The sequence below is a fragment of the Mycena indigotica genome (genome assembly GCF_014461135.1).
Source record: "Mycena indigotica strain 171206Taipei chromosome Unknown Mind.scaff0011, whole genome shotgun sequence".
Classification (NCBI taxonomy): domain Eukaryota; kingdom Fungi; phylum Basidiomycota; class Agaricomycetes; order Agaricales; family Mycenaceae; genus Mycena; species Mycena indigotica.
Genome location: NW_023503010.1, coordinates 1,147,498 through 1,165,943, shown reverse-complemented (window position 1 = coordinate 1,165,943; position 18,446 = coordinate 1,147,498). Strand labels below are relative to the sequence as shown.

The 18,446-nt window shown below is 51.1% G+C and overlaps 2 protein-coding genes across 2 annotated transcripts; one reads left to right on the top strand and one right to left on the bottom strand.

The window, feature by feature from the left end:
* Positions 1-1,497: 1,497 nt before the first annotated feature.
* Positions 1,498-2,186, top strand: MIND_01164900 (uncharacterized protein; the record flags this gene model as incomplete). The annotated part of the gene is made up of 3 exons (XM_037368169.1): positions 1,498-1,672; positions 1,724-2,063; positions 2,117-2,186. 3 exons carry the CDS (start codon positions 1,498-1,500, stop codon positions 2,184-2,186), a joined length of 585 nt encoding a protein of 194 aa, XP_037215095.1.
* Positions 2,187-2,816: 630 nt separating this feature from the next.
* Positions 2,817-4,007, bottom strand: MIND_01164800 (uncharacterized protein; the record flags this gene model as incomplete). The annotated part of the gene is made up of 1 exon (XM_037368168.1): positions 2,817-4,007. The coding sequence occupies one exon, from the start codon at positions 4,005-4,007 to the stop codon at positions 2,817-2,819; it is 1,191 nt and encodes a 396-aa protein (XP_037215094.1).
* Positions 4,008-18,446: the final 14,439 nt, after the last annotated feature.

The window sequence follows — 18,446 nt, the reverse complement described above, 5'->3', positions numbered from 1 at the left end:
TCATGCGTTTAAGTACCGCCGGACTGAGGCGCAAGCGCGTAATTAAAGCCCGCGATCCCATGCACGACGGGTCAGGGCGAGGGCACGGAGATCGGTGCACGCCCGGGGCTGTCCGCAGCTGTAGATGCTCGACTGTTGCACGGTGTGGGAGCCTGAGCTGTGGCGAGGGAAAGATGGAGAAGACGGATTCGGACGCCGGAAGATGATCAGCGGGCGGATGTCAACGGGCGATCATGCATCATGCGATGGAATTCTGCGATGGATCGAATCGACGGAAGGCTGTGGCTTCCAGGTATATGTGTATCATGCTCGCAAAGAGCCTGCAAGAAGCGCATAGGTGGAAGACCGAGTACTCGCCCCAGTACTACTAGTATGCTTGGTGCTATCTGAAGTTGCGACTTCGCAGCGGCGGCGCAGCCACGCCACGTCACCACTGGCAGTCACCCTTCAAAGCCAGATAAGCTGCAGACACGGAGACGGCGCCAGCGACACACCGTACTGCCAACCGCGGGACATCCATCTGCTCGCTATAACAGGCACCCTGCTAGCAGCGTCCATGGACAACAACCGAATTATAGACCACACACGATCGGCGGTTGCACCCCCGAGCCCAGCGCCAGCCCAGCGCCAGGCCCTCCGGCCTAGGCCGCCCGTGCTGCCCAACGAGAGGCTCCTCCGCTATCGCAGCGGTATCTGCCAGTGCTTCGCAGCGCCCGATTTGGCGCGGACTCGGACGACAGCCATGAGTCACCCACAGCCGTAGCAACGACCGGTCAACCGCAGCTCCAGCGCGGTGGAAAGCCGCGCAACGTGCGGCACGGGCTCGCCTCAGCCCGCGCCCAGAATACGTCGTCGCCCGACAGCCGACATTGCAACGCGGTGGAAGGAAGGGGCGCTGACCTCAGCAGCCTGAAACTGATCTGACGCGGCAGGATGACGTCAGCGCCCAGCGCCGGCGCTTCTTTTCGTTCTCCCACCACGACGCGCGATAGGCATATGCATCGAATGGTGGGCGCTGACGAGTCTCCAACGTGCGTCATGCGATGGGTAGTGGGTGAAAAACGCCTATGATGGGCCCACGGACGTCTGCGGCTCCGCTGGGTGGGAAGGAGGGTGCGCGGTTTGGGCTTGGTGCGTGCATCCTGCCAAACTTCGACTGTCGATAAGCTCAAGTCATGTTACAGCCAGCGAGCGAGTCGCTGGATCCCTGCTCAGCCAGCTATAAGGCTACCGCTGTCGAATTTGTTCTTCCAGCGACTGAATAGTGTTTGCAGAATATACGATTCGTACGTTACGCTCCACACAACTCCACCGTCCTCCACTGATTTTCTTTTGATAAGTTTTCAGACCCACTCCTCGTCGACGTCGCCAGCAGCCTCAGTAGCTGACGTCGTGTGTCGATGACGCAGCGCGCGGTCTCCGCGTATAAAAGGCAAATTTTCTGCACCGTTGTTGCCCATCGAGTCCCGTCTCAGCTCATCTTACCCATCATACACGATGTTCGCTCTCCGCTTTGCCTCGCTCTTCCTCGCTGCGTCTACCGCACTTGTCTCTGCTGTCCCGACGCCGATACCCACACCCGCCGAGCTGGAGAAGCGTGCATCGATCGCGAAGATCACGGGCGTCCTCAACACCCTCGAGGGGTCCGTGAGCGGCATCCTCCCCCAAATTGGTATTCCTCTTACCAATCCCGGAATCGCCACCATGATCTGACCACCCGCAGACTCCCTCGTGGCCAGCGGCACGGCCGTCACCGCCGGCGCGCTCTCGCCGCTCATCTTCGAGCTGAGCACGGCGCTCAACACCGCGACGACCGCCCTCGCGCTGCTCTCCATCGGGCTGCGCGACCTCCCCGACTCGCCCGAGAGGCGCCAGACGGCGCAGGACGTCGCGGACCTCGCCGCCGGCCTCGTGACCGACATCGCGGACACCCTCGGGCCCGTGGAGGCGCTCGGCGTCGCCGGGCTCGCCGGCCTCCTCGGCACCGTCGACACCGCGCTCAACGGCGTGCTCGTCGGCCTCAACGGGCTCCTTGCCGGCGTGCTTACACTCGTTGCTGGCCTGTAAGCCGGATTCTTTGTCCTGTCACCGCGTAGACTGATGGCTTCTTTCACAGTGTTGGCCCCGTCGCAGGCATTCTCGGCTCGCTCGGCCTCGGCGCCGTCCTGGGCTCCCTCGGACTCTAATCTAGTAATGACCGCAAACAGACTTTTACGATACGAGAGCGATAATTGCACGGACTACTTCAACGGACATTAATTATATAACTGTTGCCACAACATCCTTTCTTTTGACGCCTTCAACTTACTTGTGAAACTTCCCATCGCTGTCAAAGCCTTCATAAGTTTTTCTAACCCTGCAAGGTGCGGGGTCAAAAATATTTTCTTGATGCAAACTACAGTATATTTGCAAGCGCGGCAGGTGGTAAACGAATGAAATTTAAATTGTTAGAATGTATCATCGCACAGGAATCAGGAATGTGAGGATATAAGTACTAGTAGGTCAATGTCAACATGATTTATTCTATACTAGTGTTTTCCTATCTTGGTCGGACCCCTAGAAATACGACGGACGAGGTACTCGTAGTCGTAAGGCAATGTAATATAGCTGTGGGGTAGAGACCGTAAACGATCCGACGGCGTCACGGCCGTCGTGTGCCGCCGGCCCGCAGGATGAGAAGCACCATCAACAAAACACAGTGCAAACATGGCACAACTCGAACACCTGAAACACTACAGATCCCGCCGATGCAGATACTAGTAGCCAACTATAAATACACAGTTTCAACAGCTCATCGCAGGTGCCCTTCCGCCACATCAGCTTGCTGACACCGCGATCCTTACGGAGCGGAAGTCCGGCACGGAGCGCGCCGCGCGCAGCGGCGTCACATTCTGCCGCCCGGACCCCGCCGTAAGCTTCAGCGGCGGCGTCGGCAGCGCGCGGCTCTGCGGCTGTCTCGGCGCCCTCGCCTGGAGCGACGGCGTCGACGTGATCTGGCTCGTCTCGCTGAGCAGCTCCTCCACCGCCACGTGCAGCGCCGCGATGTCCTGGCTCACGACCGGCCCCGGGTTCAGCGACGACACGCGCACCGGGTACTTGCGCCGACTCAGGTTGGCGCTCACGTGCTCACCCGCCCGGGCACTGGCAGGCGGAACCACGGGCTCGTACGCCAGCCCGCGCGCCCGCAGCGCCGCGTTGACGTACAGCGCCTCGCGCACCGGCTCGTCCAACTCGGCGAGCTCCTCTGCGCCGGTCGCCGCGCCGAACGCCGCGGGCGAGATGCTCTCGCGCAGCCGGAGTTGGTCGCCCCAGGATGAATTGCTTGTGCGCGCCTTGCGAGGACGCTGGTCCGTCCCGCGGAAGCCGCCCGCCGGCCCCGGCCCGGGCGCCACCGCCTCCTCCGGGACGGCGCCGAAGACGAAGACGGGCAGGGTCGCGTGGCGCCGCAGACCAAACGCGCGCCACGTGTGCGGGGACTCTGCGCGGATGCCGCCGTCCGAGTGGGCGTGCACGTGAGTCCTGCCGTCAGGGGCGGGGCCAGGGCTGTGCTGCACGGCGCGGAGGGGGAGGGTGTCGTCGACGGTGCGCGCGCGGCGCCGCGGGGGGAACGCGAGGGCCGCGCGGATGCTCGCGGCGCGGGACGTCCCGAGGAAGACGCTGTGCGTCGCGTGCGGGAACAGCCGGCGCGTGCGCGGCCCGGGGCTGCTGCTAGGTTCGGGCGCGCCCGGCCCAAGCAGCGGCGCGCGGTCGTCGTCGTCGTCGTCGTAGTCGAGCCCGTGGCTCGATATCTCCAGCGGCGAGCTCAGGAACGCCGGCCCGTTGTCAACGGGAGAGTCGCGCGGGGAGGCGGGCAGCACGTGCGAGCTCTGGTACGAGCACGAGAGCGCGGTCGCGGGGCTCGGGCACAGCTCGACGCCCGCGAAGTCCAGCGCGAGCAGCTCGGGGGCCGGCGTCGTTGCCGTCGCGACGGAGAGCGTCGGGCTGCGCGGCGGGTATGCGTACGGCATCGGGATTGTGGTCAGAAAATTCGTCCTCAGCCGCGGGCTGAATAGCAGAAGGGCTGCAAAGAAGGGGATCCGCGGGAGCACTAGCACTCTCCCAGCCAGAGCCCGCACCTTTACATTGCGCACAGGCTGGCAACGCACATCAGCATCTGTTCATCCGCGCAGCCTGCGGCCAGGGACAGCTACTAGTATCAGCGGCGTTGATCATCGCGATCATGATGCGGGCCCGTTCATCGCCCAACGCGACGCAGTCCCGCTGCCACAACGGGCGATGGTGGGAGCAAGAAGCACGCCCCACAGTGCCAGGCACAGCCTCGCTGATGCAGCGGCTCTATAACTTATTAACACTGCACCAGGTCCCGTGTGCATCAGGAAAAACCTCCTTCCAGAGCCCTCCCCAGCAATTTGGGCTCATTGTGGGTAATGTATACTACTTTAAAATATGTTAGCCCATTTTACCACCATTACATCTATTACCTTTTTTACCCAACCCCCCAACTATCATACACTTTTTTACACCAGATTACATTAGTTTACATCTTATTACCTCTATGTTAAAACTTAATCTTAAATCAGTTTTGGCATACTTCATATTAGGTTGTTATATCCGTGCCGACTCTGGCAATCGACTCCGATATCCGTCTCTGGTATTTGGTTTTTACGCAATGAAGATTTACTGAGCGCTTCCAATTACCCCAACTTTGTTGGTGTTTGGCGGCTTGGCATGCGACGAGGCTGAAACGCTTGGAAAGGTGAACACACACAGACACTAAAAGAGAAACACAAAACCACACAAAACCCAACTCCAACACAAACACAAACAAACAAACACACACAACACAATACACAACCTATTCAGGACCTAAACCACCTATGCCGAGCTTCGGATCAGTTGGATCAATCGGATCACGTCGGAGTTTGATTTGGGGTAGTTTGGTTTTTCACAAGCGCGCAAGTTCGGGGGCTCCTACTAAAGTATATAGCAGTTGCAATTCAGACAACAACTTCGGGTCGATTATGTAATTGGGCGCAATGCAGGCGATTAGGTAATCTTGAACTTTGGGGCACGGGGTTGAACACGGTCACAAGACTTGAAGCGGAACGGAGGAGACGACGGCGGAACAATACAACGGCGGAGACGGACTTAACGGACCAGACGGCGATAACGGAGACGATCGTAGACAGCGGCGATAACGGAGACAACGTAACGGAACCAAAACACAACCCCGCGAGGGCCCGGGGCAAGCCAAACTTCACTACTCTACTACTACAATGCATGCCCAATTTATATCTCTTAGGTGCCCAGCATTTGTAAGCTCCAGACCATCGGGGGTGGCTCCGACAATCGGGCACCTCCTGAATTTATCCCCTTGATCCTCCTTGGTACGCTCCCCGAGACGCGACCCCGTGATCGGCCCCCGCGTTCGGCCAGCGCAGCCTCTTCTCCATTTTACCCCAGAATGGAGCCCCTTGATGCGTCTCCTTGACGCGCCAACGCTCCATTCCTACCTCCTTGACACACTGCTCTCCATTCCAGGGGCTTAATGCTCCCCTTGAAGCACCAAATTCGTCCCAAGGGGACCTCCTTGAAGCGCTGAGTTGAGGCGGAAGCACCGCCGGTCCGGCCCCTTGATCGGCCCCCATCTTCGGCCTACGGCGTAGCCCCGCGATTCGGTCATGTGACCGCCGATCCGGCCTGCCCGGTCCCACTCTCCTGCTCCGCGACGCGTGTCTAACGTGTTGTGGGCTGCAATGTTGTGCCTATGCCACATATATGGCGCCCACACCACATCTATATCGTTCCCATGGCTTTGTTCATGCTGCGGGACACGTTCTTGACGTCCGGCGGCTGTCGGTGAAGGCTTCACCGCCTCCAGATTATCGATCTCCGGTGCCCGATCGTGATGCCGATCCCGGAGTCGGCACTATCTTCCCCCGCATTTGAGCGCTCCTCTGCGCCTGCACCACTGCTGCCTCCCGCTAGCTGCCTGGTGGCCAGCCCTTCGTCACACCGGGTCACGCGCTTCCTCGGCGTCGCTGTTGCGCTTCGCGTGCGCTCGTTGACGCATTGCACACCGGTTGGGGACGTTCTTTGATCCTCTTGCTGCAGCTCTAGCGCTCTGGCAACCACCGGCAAGGCTCCACCGCCTCCGGTTCTGATGTCCGCATCGGCGCGACTCGGTCCGGGTCACCGAGTGTTCAGGCGTTCGAATCCGCCTCAGCCCACAGCTGGGCTTTTGAAAATTGCCCTGTGGGGCGCTTGTGTGTGTTTCCCACGGTCCGCGCATCCAGCGCTCGTCATCTCCCCCAAAAACAAATATTGAGTGTCCTCACTCATCGTCGAGCACAAGGCATCATCGGTAATTGTTGGATCAGTGGTGACTAATTTGATCACCACATCTTTTCTTCTGCCATATCCATACTCGTCGCATTTCTGGCTAACTTCGGTGGTCTTCTGGTCGTATTCTCGAGCCGTCAAGAGTGCCAATGCTAATCTCCATCTCCTCTCAATCCATTCACGGCCGTTCACTGGGCAATGTCTCTCTGCTGGTGGATGAGGTGGCAGCTCGCTTTTCGCCATCTTGATATTTGACTTCAATTCTTCGGTCTTCTAGGCATTCGTCCGTCTCTATCCATCCAATTCTTCCATTTCTACATTCTGATATTCCTCTTTGCACTTGTGAGTTATTTTCCTGTTGTTTTCTCTGTGTTTCTTTAGTTTTATTTGTTATTCTGTCTTGCTTTATTCTTTCTGTTCTTTTATGCTATTTCTTGTTCTTCTGGTTGTTCATTTATTCGTTCAATACATCACCATCCTGGCCTGCAGCAATATGGCTCGGCTGTTTGCCTGCTGTGTTTGTCTTTCTATTCACTGATCCATCTATGTCTGTGCATTTGCCGGTCATTTTGGCCGATTTCTTTCGCTTTCCATGCCCTGTTTTGCTGATAGTTCTCTTGGGCTAGATCAGCCAATATTGGCAATGTTTCTCCTATTCAAGGTCCTGTCGAAGATCGCACTGGAGATTTGATTTACGATATGTGTATTGCTGAGGCTGCCCAGTTCAGAGCCAAGGCCAACGCTCGTCGTGCCCAACCCAACTCTCTCTGGGTCACCAGTTCCTTGAATTTGTGGGACAGTATTTGCTCTAATTTTGATCATCCTAGACCAGGTCCCAACCCTACTCAGTTTATTGAGCATTACCCAGGATTCTCCCTGTAATTTAACCGTTGATCAAATATTTATGTAACCTGTATTTTCGCATATTAAATTATTTTGAGGATTGGTTAAGTCCAAATTTGGAAAATCTTGAGTTCGAATCCAGCTGAAGCCATTGTCGCTCTCTAGGTTTCCGGTCACGTTTTGAACGTCTAAGTCCTCCTTCCTCTTCAGAATCTTCAGGGTCATCTTCCAATAATTCAGGGTTTTCATCTTCATCAGAGAACTCTTCTTCCACTTGAGCACCTCCAGTGTTGTTTTCTGTTCTGATATTGATCCCATCAAATTGATAGTCAGGCCCCTGATACTCCAGATCCTCCTCATCTTCAGCTTCTAACTGGTCCAGAGTTGCCTTAGAGATATCCACTAACTCCTCTATAGGTCTGGGCAAAGTGAGTTTTCTCCTCTGTTCATATGGCACCACTCTAAATCTCCCAATCTTCTTCTGCCATACTACACCATTCATATCTGCCACAATGTAGGCACCTCCTTGTGTCCTTCTGATAATGATCATAGGTCCCCACCATCTTTCCCTATTTCTGGCACTTGGAGAATCTTCATCAACAGTGTTTCTGACTAAGACAATATCAGCCGGCCCAAAATGGAAATCTTTGATGACATGTTGATATTTCTTGGAATATTCTGCTGCTGATTTGATCCTCTCCTTCAGCATTCTAACCTTCATTTCTTCCACATGTGTGACATGCTTGGCCAATGCTTTTGCCCTGAGTCCAACTAAATCATCTGTAGAAATAATGGCATCTGGATATTCTGCTAGCCAGGTTGCTTCTGCTAAATCCAGAGGTAATGTTGGGTGTGCTCCAGTAACTGCAAAATATGGGGAGCATCCCATGCCTCTTCTGGCTGTGATTCTATCTGCCCAGAGAACTTGACGGAAGAACCAATACCATTTCTTCAGATCTCCTCCAGTAGCTTTAAATAGTGACTGTCTCAAGTCCCAGTGCCCTCTTTCCACAATTCCATTAGCTTGAGAGTTGTAGGGTGCAATTTTGATGCCTTTGATGCCATACTTGGCCTCCAACCATTTGACTGCAGCAACAAAAGGAGAGCCATTATCTGTGATTAGTACTCCAGGGCATCCCCATCTGCATATGATGTCTTCAAGTAAGAATAGCCCAATCGACTTGGCATTTTGCTCCCTGATTGGTCTTCCCTCAATGTATCTTGACAAAGCACATCTAGCATCCACCACATAGTTGAACCCATATGACTTCTCAGCCATATACATCACATCTGCATGGACCTTCTGAAATATTCCTGGTACTTTTGCAACCACAGGCGGAGCTCTCATCAAGCTCTGCTTCCTAATCTGGCAAAAGTGACAAGTCTTGACATACCACCTCACATCTCCGTCCATGTCAGGCCACCAAAATCTCAACTCTAGCAAGGCCTTAGTTGCAAAGCCTCCTCTATGTCCTAGAGCATCATGAGCAGCTCTCATCATATACATCCTGTGCTCTTTCTCCACTACCAATTTGTGCATAGAGTCTTTTCCAATTCTGTACAATTTGCCATTCTTGCCCAAGAAGAATTTTGTTGCAAACTTGATAAACCTGTTATACTTCTGGTCATCTTCCATATCATCTGGTCGCTCCAAAGGATTCTTCAGCCATTCTTCCACGGTTGACAATTTGTCATCTTGTTGCTGAACTCCCTTATGTCTGTGTTCTTCATCATAAGGCTCTCTCTCAGCCTCATCAATCTTCAGTGCTTCATCTGGTAGCAATAGGTCTTCAGAGGTGTCATACTGCAAATAGACAGGCATTTCTAGTCCTTCAGCGTCATAAGCTGTTTTGACCATTTGGTATACCGCCTTGTTTTCTTGTTGAGCTGATTCCAACTCCTGCTGAAAGTCCTGAATACTGTTTGCCAGACCTGTCAAATCTTGCATATAGCCTCCTCTGGTGTCAATGTCAGTCTTGAAGTCTTCAAATTCCAATGGCTGTTCTGCAAAGTAATCCCATTCTTCATGCATCTCTGGTGGAATTGTTGGCTCCAAGCCATCTTCATCATCTGGCCACACTTCATCTCCTGGCTGAGGTTCTCTCCTAGATAATCCATCAGGTGGGAAAGTTGCTCCCTTCACATGCTTGAGCTTGAACTTGAACATCAAGATCTGTTCAATCCATCTGTTGATTGTTGCATTTGGACCCATTCCTGGATTGTTCAGCATGCCCTGAATATACTTTGCATCTGTCTCAATGACCAATCTCCTGCACCCTAACAACCAATATCTCATGGCATCCAGAGCTCTTTTGAGACCATATAGCTCCCTTTTTGGCTGTGAGAATTCTGCTTCCCTCTTGTTAAGTGGGATTGAAGCAAACTTGGCATAGTAGCGCTTCTTTGGGTCATCTGGATCACATTGGTAAATCTGAATGCCAACTGCCATCCAAGAGGTGTCAACAGCCATGACAATGTCTGAGTCCCATTCATAGTTGAGAGGTTTGAGACTTGGAGCATTTATCAGAGCTTGCTTCAACCTGTCCATAGCTTTCTCCTGTGCTTCACCCCATTCAAATTCTACATCTTGCCTGGTGAGTTTCTGGATTGGTCTTGCAATCAAAGCATAGTCCTTGATGAACATCCTCAAAACTCCCACGGTTCCTAGAAATTGCCTAACAGCAGAGACATCCTTCAAAGGTCCCCATCTGGCAATAACTCCAACTCTATCAGCATCTGCAGTTCTTCCTTCAAAAGAGCAGAGGTGCCCCACAACATGGAACTTTTCAGCACATAACACTGATTTTGCCCCATTGAAAGTCCCTCCACAATATTTCATCCTCTGTAAGATCCTATTCAAATTTTGAAAGTGCTCCCAGATAAATCTGCGAATGCCAGGATTTTCTGGGATTGTTTCAGGTGTTCCATCTGGTAGCAAATATCTTGATCCAGGTCCCCTTAGTGGTACATCATCAATATATGGTTGAGTGACATGTGGAATCTCATCCTCTAGAATATAAGTCACATCATCATGAAAAATAGGAACACTATTGGTCCACCCCATTGGGAGTTTGACAAGTCTCATAGCTCCAAAAGGTGTTTGGAAAGTAGTGAAATCCCTTGAAGTTTCTGCAATGTCCCTGGCATCATAGCCAGAATAGAGCTCTAAACATCCACCACATGCTCTCCCTGCAAAGTGATTGGCTAGTTCTTCAGTTGCTGGTGGAATTCCTGAATGAGCAATAGTAACAGCGTTCAGAGGTTCCAGAGCATGAACCAGTCTAATACTTTTCCCATCTTTCTTGATAACTCCAAAGAACTTGCTCCTATATGATGCATTTGATGGCTCATAGACTCCAGCATCAATTTTCTTCTTGATCACCTTGCAAAATTCCTCCAACTGTCCCCTTGGAATTGGAATGGTCTTTTCCACCCAAGTCTCATGTTCAATCACTGGAAATTCCACTGGTGGAAAGAAGTCATGTCTGAAGTCTCCCCTCTCATTTTCTGTCCAGGCGAAAGCATATTCTTGATTGCTGACTAATTCGTGCAATGCTTTCATTTCTTCAGGTTGCAAGAAGTCCGAATGCCGTTTATGCAGATCTTCCATTCGCTCCCGAGTATATCGCTTTTTATCCTGATACTCCGGCGGGTTTGGATTTAAAGGTGGCATTTCGGCTAACGGATCACCCGTAATCTTCCTTCGAATTCGGTACCGGTCCGGCAATTCAGTATACACCGGTCGAACCTTCAACCCCACGGGCTTATATTTCTTCCCCGCAAAGACAGACTTCGGTTCCTGATCTTGATCCCCGATCAATACATTCGCTTCTGACGTCTTCGGGTCTTCTGGCGGATCAATGAAGTCAATGCTCTGACAGCATACACATCTCTCTCCCCTATCCCTATGCTCCAGCTTGTTATCCTTGGGGTCCACCAAAACATTTGCCAGAACTGTATGCGGTACTCCAGTTGAATTGTCGATTTTGCCTTGCATAAATTCTTCAAATATTTTTGTGGCATTTTCATCATTTCCAAATCCAGCCAACTTATTTTTCGATGCCAATAAATATGATTCCACAATTTTCCTGGTTGTCATTTGCCCTCCAACAGGTTGGTACAGTTCTTCTATGCGAGGATTTCCTTTTTCATCAAATCCTATAAGGACCGCAGCTTCTTCTCCTTGTCCCATTTGGCCCAATTCATCGAAGACGTGTGAAAATCCTGTTCTTCCTCTAGATTTTGGAGAGGAACCCTAGTCCTGTTGCTATTCGAACCATTGCCCTGTTTGGAAGATCCTGGTTTGACCCGATCCTGAGTTGGAACAGCCCAATGTCGGCCAGTATTTGGATCAATAACAGTCAAAATTTGGTTGTCGCCTTCATGATCAGTTCGACTCTTAGTCAGCACATCGAAGGGTCGTCCCAATAGAACTTTGTAGGCAGGTCCGCGGATCACATGAACTTGAAGGAATAGAGTCAACTCTCCCCATCTAAACTTTACATTCTTCGCCATTCCCACAGACTTCTCCAGCTGTCCATTTGCACTCTGCATAAATATGTTAATAGAAGGGTCCCACATAAGTCCACAAGCCTGCGCTGTTTCCAGCGACATAGATACAATCTGCGATCCAGAGTCCAAAACACACTCCACAGGTCCAACTGAATTAATATGAGGGAAGGTAACCCTCAGAGGTACTGAATCTTGAGCCACATAAATTTGTTTGGGTCTTTCATCTTCATCAAGATTTTCCAGATACTGCAGATAAGGGTCTTGTGCCACCATAGATCCAGCAGGAATACCATCAAGATCAGTATTCACCACAAATACCCCAGCCACACTTGGCAATTGACTGACTTCCACAGCATCCACATCTAACTTGAAGGGTTCAGGTTCAGATACTAGTTGAGCAGCATTTGATGCCAATGAAACTGTTGGCACTTCTTGAATAGTGTCCACTGGTTGCCTGACTCTGGTCAACCTAAGTCTTTCCTGTTCCCTAAGATCCCTGCTAAGCCCAAATAAATCTCCTAGTCTGATAGTGACTTCTGTATCGTTGATGCGCTCCAGTATTTCATCTGTCAGACCTTCCCTCTGAATGGGTGCCCTTAATTTAAATGCTCTCCCATCTTCCTCTTTGTCTTGCCTTGGAGTTGCCTTATTGGGTGGTGGCTGAGTTCGAGCCCCACTCTTCCCAATTTTGACAAACTTGTATGGCAATTCCTTCAGCACTTCTTCTACCACTTCCTTCTCTTTAGAAACTTCTCTCCTCTCTTTCTCCTTGTTTTTGGCATTTTCTGTTGAATTTTTATCGGATGGTTCTCTCTCAGGCGGCTTATTCCTAGACTTGGCCTCCTTCATCGAGATATTTAAAAATCCGACCCAGACGAATTAGCTCCATTGCGACCCCGAGTTTGAACATATTGCTCCGGTAATTCATCTTGATAGTTGATAAAATTCAATACTGCCCTCCCAATTGCCTCAACATCATTATTCCCATTCTGAACAGGCCTAGCAGAATGAATTGAAGAAACCTGAGAATTAGCAGCAAGATAAGAAGGGTGAACATTGGATTGATGATAACCACTATTTGGTGCTGGTTTCATCTTGTCAGAGAGTTGACTGAGTTTGACATGGATAGTTCTGACTTCATCCCTGAGGAGGTCAAATTCATCATCAGTCACTGCTGGTCCCTCCATATACATATGTTGCCCCATGGTGTTCTTCTTCTGCCAGTACTCTTCCACTCTATTTGATGCAGGCATTGGTCCTCTTGGTATTGCACTTCCATCTGCCATCTTCTGTCTTCCATCTTCCACTACAATCCATCCTTTGGCAAGGTGACTATGCTTGACTGGGCAGTCCCTGGCAAAATGATCTGGTTGTTCACAATAGTAACATCCACCTCCTCCATTGTTGTTATTGTTTCTTTGATTTCCCCAACCATTTCCCCAACCATTTCCCCAACCATTTCCACCATAATTCCCACGGTTAGGTTGACGTTCTTGTTGCCCATAGGAGTTCTGAGCTGATTGCCTATGTTCATAATCATCCCTAGGTGGTGGTGCATTTCTTTGGTTCTGGAAAGTCTTGACCAACTCATCAATAGAAGCTTGTGTCTGCTTCTGTCCTACAACCACAGCATCTCTAAGACCAGACACTTGTCCTTCAAGGTCATCCAACCTCACATCTCTCTCTTCAAGTTTGACCCTTGGAAATCTTTCAGACCTTTTGATCTCTGGAGCCTCTGTATTGAAGGAAGTATCACTTCCACCAGAGCGTGAGAATTTTTCTGCCATTTCAATTAGGTCCTTTAATTTGATTGGGTCCTCCCTCCTATCATTTGGCTGAGCAGCAGCAGGTTGTGCAGCAGGTTGTGCAATAGTATCTTCCTTCAAGAGGTTCCTAGTGTTCATAGCCAATCTAAGTGACTGTGCAAAACCTCTCTCCAATGTTGCCAGATACTTGGTGCAAGCTTCCTTGTTCAAGATGATTGCTGGTGGCTTAGACAATTTGATCACCATAGCCTTGAACTTCATGCCAAACCTAGCCAGTCTTCCTTCTTCAGTATACCTAATACCCCTATACTCTGCACACAACTCCTCTAACTCCTCCAGAGAGCCTATATCTTCTTCATCTGCTTCTGGATATACTTTCATAACTGCCTTTCTGAAGTCTTCATATGTTTTGTTGACATCATTATACTCTGGCAGTTCCCTCCACACTGTTCTCTTCTTGGCTCCTAAGTAGCCTGTTAATAACTTCTTCTTCTCAGCATTATCTGTAATGCTGGCCAAATCAAAGATTTGTTCCACATGATCTATAAAGTCCAACAGATCTTCTTTGTTGTCTGATGTGAACTTAGGGGCACTGGTCTCCCAAGCTCTTGGAATTTTGAAAAGTGAAACTTGTGGATTGGGTGGTGGATTGGCCATATTATTCTGGTGCTGAGGTTTCTTTGGAGTAGAAGTTTGAAAGAACTCTGGTGTAACTGGACGTAAACGGAAAGACCAGTCGAAAAGATATGAATCGTCCGAATGATAGTCAAGCTCTTGTTGTTCAAGCTCTTCTTCAGACAATAAAGGTTGATCGGATATGGAAAGGGATGGTGATCTTGAATATGAAGGTTCAAAATCCTCTAAGATTGGTAATAGACTCGACAGTTTGATAGATCAAGTCACGTTTGGGTTGCCTTCCTAATTTGGCAGGTAGGCGTGGGAATAGACACAAAAGTTGTTTAATCTGAATGAACCCCCTCGCGGTGGGCTCCAGATGAAACGCTTGGAAAGGTGAACACACACAGACACTAAAAGAGAAACACAAAACCACACAAAACCCAACTCCAACACAAACACAAACAAACAAACACACACAACACAATACACAACCTATTCGGGACCTAAACCACCTATGCCGAGCTTCGGATCAGTTGGATCAATCGGATCACGTCGGAGTTTGATTTGGGGTAGTTTGGTTTTTCACAAGCGCGCAAGTTCGGGGGCTCCTACTAAAGTATATAGCAGTTGCAATTCAGACAACAACTTCGGGTCGATTATGTAATTGGGCGCAATGCAGGCGATTAGGTAATCTTGAACTTTGGGGCACGGGGTTGAACACGGTCACAAGACTTGAAGCGGAACGGAGGAGACGACGGCGGAACAATACAACGGCGGAGACGGACTTAACGGACCAGACGGCGATAACGGAGACGATCGTGAGACAGCGGCGATAACGGAGACAACGTAACGGAACCAAAACACAACCCCCGAGGGCCCGGGGCAAGCCAAACTTCACTACTCTACTACTACAATGCATGCCCAATTTATATCTCTTAGGTGCCCAGCATTTGTAAGCTCCAGACCATCGGGGGTGGCTCCGACAATCGGGCACCTCCTGAATTTATCCCCTTGATCCTCCTTGGTACGCTCCCCGAGACGCGACCCCGTGATCGGCCCCCGCGTTCGGCCAGCGCAGCCTCTTCTCCATTTTACCCCAGAATGGAGCCCCTTGATGCGTCTCCTTGACGCGCCAACGCTCCATTCCTACCTCCTTGACACACTGCTCTCCATTCCAGGGGCTTAATGCTCCCCTTGAAGCACCAAATTCGTCCCAAGGGGACCTCCTTGAAGCGCTGAGTTGAGGCGGAAGCACCGCCGGTCCGGCCCCTTGATCGGCCCCCATCTTCGGCCTACGGCGTAGCCCCCGCGATTCGGTCATGTGACCGCCGATCCGGCCTGCCCGGTCCCACTCTCCTGCTCCGCGACGCGTGTCTAACGTGTTGTGGGCTGCAATGTTGTGCCTATGCCACATATATGGCGCCCACACCACATCTATATCGTTCCCATGGCTTTGTTCATGCTGCGGGACACGTTCTTGACGTCCGGCGGCTGTCGGTGAAGGCTTCACCGCCTCCAGATTATCGATCTCCGGTGCCCGATCGTGATGCCGATCCCGGAGTCGGCACTATCTTCCCCCGCATTTGAGCGCTCCTCTGCGCCTGCACCACTGCTGCCTCCCGCTAGCTGCCTGGTGGCCAGCCCTTCGTCACACCGGGTCACGCGCTTCCTCGGCGTCGCTGTTGCGCTTCGCGTGCGCTCGTTGACGCATTGCACACCGGTTGGGGACGTTCTTTGATCCTCTTGCTGCAGCTCTAGCGCTCTGGCAACCACCGGCAAGGCTCCACCGCCTCCGGTTCTGATGTCCGCATCGGCGCGACTCGGTCCGGGTCGCCGAGTGTTCAGGCGTTCGAATCCGCCTCAGCCCACAGCTGGGCTTTTGAAAATTGCCCTGTGGGGCGCTTGTGTGTGTTTCCCACGGTCCGCGCATCCAGCGCTCGTCAAGGCATGTGGCTGATGCCGATGCGACAGATCAGCGCCGGGAAGCCCGACCGGTCGCCAGGGTAGATGATGGGGGGTAACGGGTAACGAGTCTTTACAGTTTGCCTCTGTACTTTGTCTATAGTGCAAGGAGGACAAACTACGACTATCTACGGGTCGGCTCTCGCGTAAGCCAGCAAGGCAGCAGGGTATTTTTAACACAAACCGTCGGTGCTGCATCACCCAATACTGCGGGCTGGCTGTGTCTCTCGAGGGCTTTCGAGCAAGGGTCTGGCTAGTTGTGGCTGGACAGGGTACTCGGTGACCAACGGCAGGTTCTGGTGCAGGTCTAGGCACTGGACATTCACCTGGCAGAACTTTTGGCTGGGTTTACTGGGAGTACAAGCCTGGTAGCACGTGCTGGACAACAACAAGCATCAACTGGCTGGGAACTGGGTCAGAGCTGGTATGGATTGGTATACGGCAGGCGATAAGTCGCAGAAGGGTGGCGTCCCCTGCGCGGGCAATGTCAGGACTGGGTGCTGGGCAAAGTTGTAGGGGCACGGGGCGTTATCCCGAAGCATGGACTCTAAATGTTGGCGCAGATTGGTGCTGGGAAGACTGGGCTGGGCTTCAGGGGGTGCGCGGCAGGCTGGGGATTCACAGGGGCACTGGGACTGACATTGGCCGGATTTGGGCTGGGGTCAAGGTGTCGGAGTGTTGCTCGGTGGACAAGATACAGGTTGATGGGATATTGGCTTGGGACTCAATTACGCAGATGGTCAGTGCATCGACTTGCGTGGGACTGGCTGCGGGCAGACCTTGGGCTGGGCGCGGGGCTGGGATAGGCTGTGCGTCGGACCAGGGGGTGAACGACTTGGCTGGATGGGATTTCTGGCTGAGCGGACGGAATGCCGGAGGCTGGATTAGGGCTCAGGGCGGGGCATGTGGACTTTGCATGTGGTTACGTGTTGTTGGTCGGTTCAGGCTGGCAGGACGGTTGGATGGATGGAACTCGTTGGAGGGGACTGGTTTTGGGTGCCTCTCGCACGAGGGGGTGTGTTGGTGTTTGGCTGCTTGGCATGTGACGAGGCACGTGGCTGATGCCGATGCGACAGATCGGTGCCGGGAAGCCCGCCAGGGTAGATGATGGGGGTAACGGGTAACAAGTCTTTACGGTTTGCCTCTGTACTTCATCTATAGTGCAAGGAGGACAAACTATGACTATCTATAGGTCGGCTCTTGTTTAAGCCAGCAAGGAAGTGGGTTATCTTTAACAGACTTATGATCTATGCAATCACCTATGCCTTGTTCCTTGTATGCAACTCCTCTTCTACTTTACTTGACTTTGTTCTAATCTTGTTACTTATTTCGTTATCCCTTATTCTGTTTCCATTACTTCTCATACTATAAATACTTTGATGTATTACTACATACTTCAGTTTGTAAATTAACGTTGCTGGTCTCTGTCTCCCAGCGTTGTCTCAACTCCGCTCTTCTCTCTTGTCTTGTCTTGGTCAACTGGAAGCCTCGGTCACCCAAACATCCTTCTGTAGTACTGTAGTATTTTACTCATTTCGAATGTCATGCGTTACACTGCCGCTATTATATGAATTTTTTTTCACATGTCAAACGAATTTGAGCAAAATCACGTCCTAAAATGGTAATTCTTGACATTTCCGGGCGCCTCCGGTGCCAAGAGTTGCCTAATTAGGCAATTGTACAAATTCAAATTTTCGTATGCGATGTCACACGTAAAATGTCATTCGAATTGAGTAAAATACTACAGTATTCCATCCCCAAGTGCTCCCCGGCTTTGATTCCGTTTCCGACTCCGACTTCTACTCCAGTCCTTTGGTTGACACAGCACTTAACATAGGTATAGAAAACCAGCACAAAAACCCAGAAGAATAACAATGAAAGGACAGAAATTACTCAGGCTCACACCTGTGTGTCCCAGTATATACCGTAAGTTATCGGCTTGCAATGCCACCCAGGCCTTCTGTGCCCAATAGCAGCAGCTACGGATGAGCAATATATACCCCTGCTAGAACCCTGATTTCAGGCCTCTGGGGTTGCCCTTACATCTATAAAGATTAATAAAATATTTTAATTTGAGTTGAATTTCGCTGATCCTATAATATATCCCATCAACTGTCTGCTGATTTAAAAATAGTTTTTGTTTTTTTAGCCATGTGACATATTTTGCACTTGAAGTCACTTTTTTATCTTATAATCTGGTTCCATTTTTCACCTTTTTTTTGCACGAAAATGAGTAAAAAACTGGGGAAAGATGGGAAAAGAAATCTGAAGGCATTTTGAATCTTTTTTTTATGTTCAAATAGGCTCAGTCTTTCAGACCTGGATTTGTCATCCAATCCTTTTTTCACTTTTATTGCCCTCAAATATGCCCAGAATCTGGGACCATTTTGAATGAATATCTAG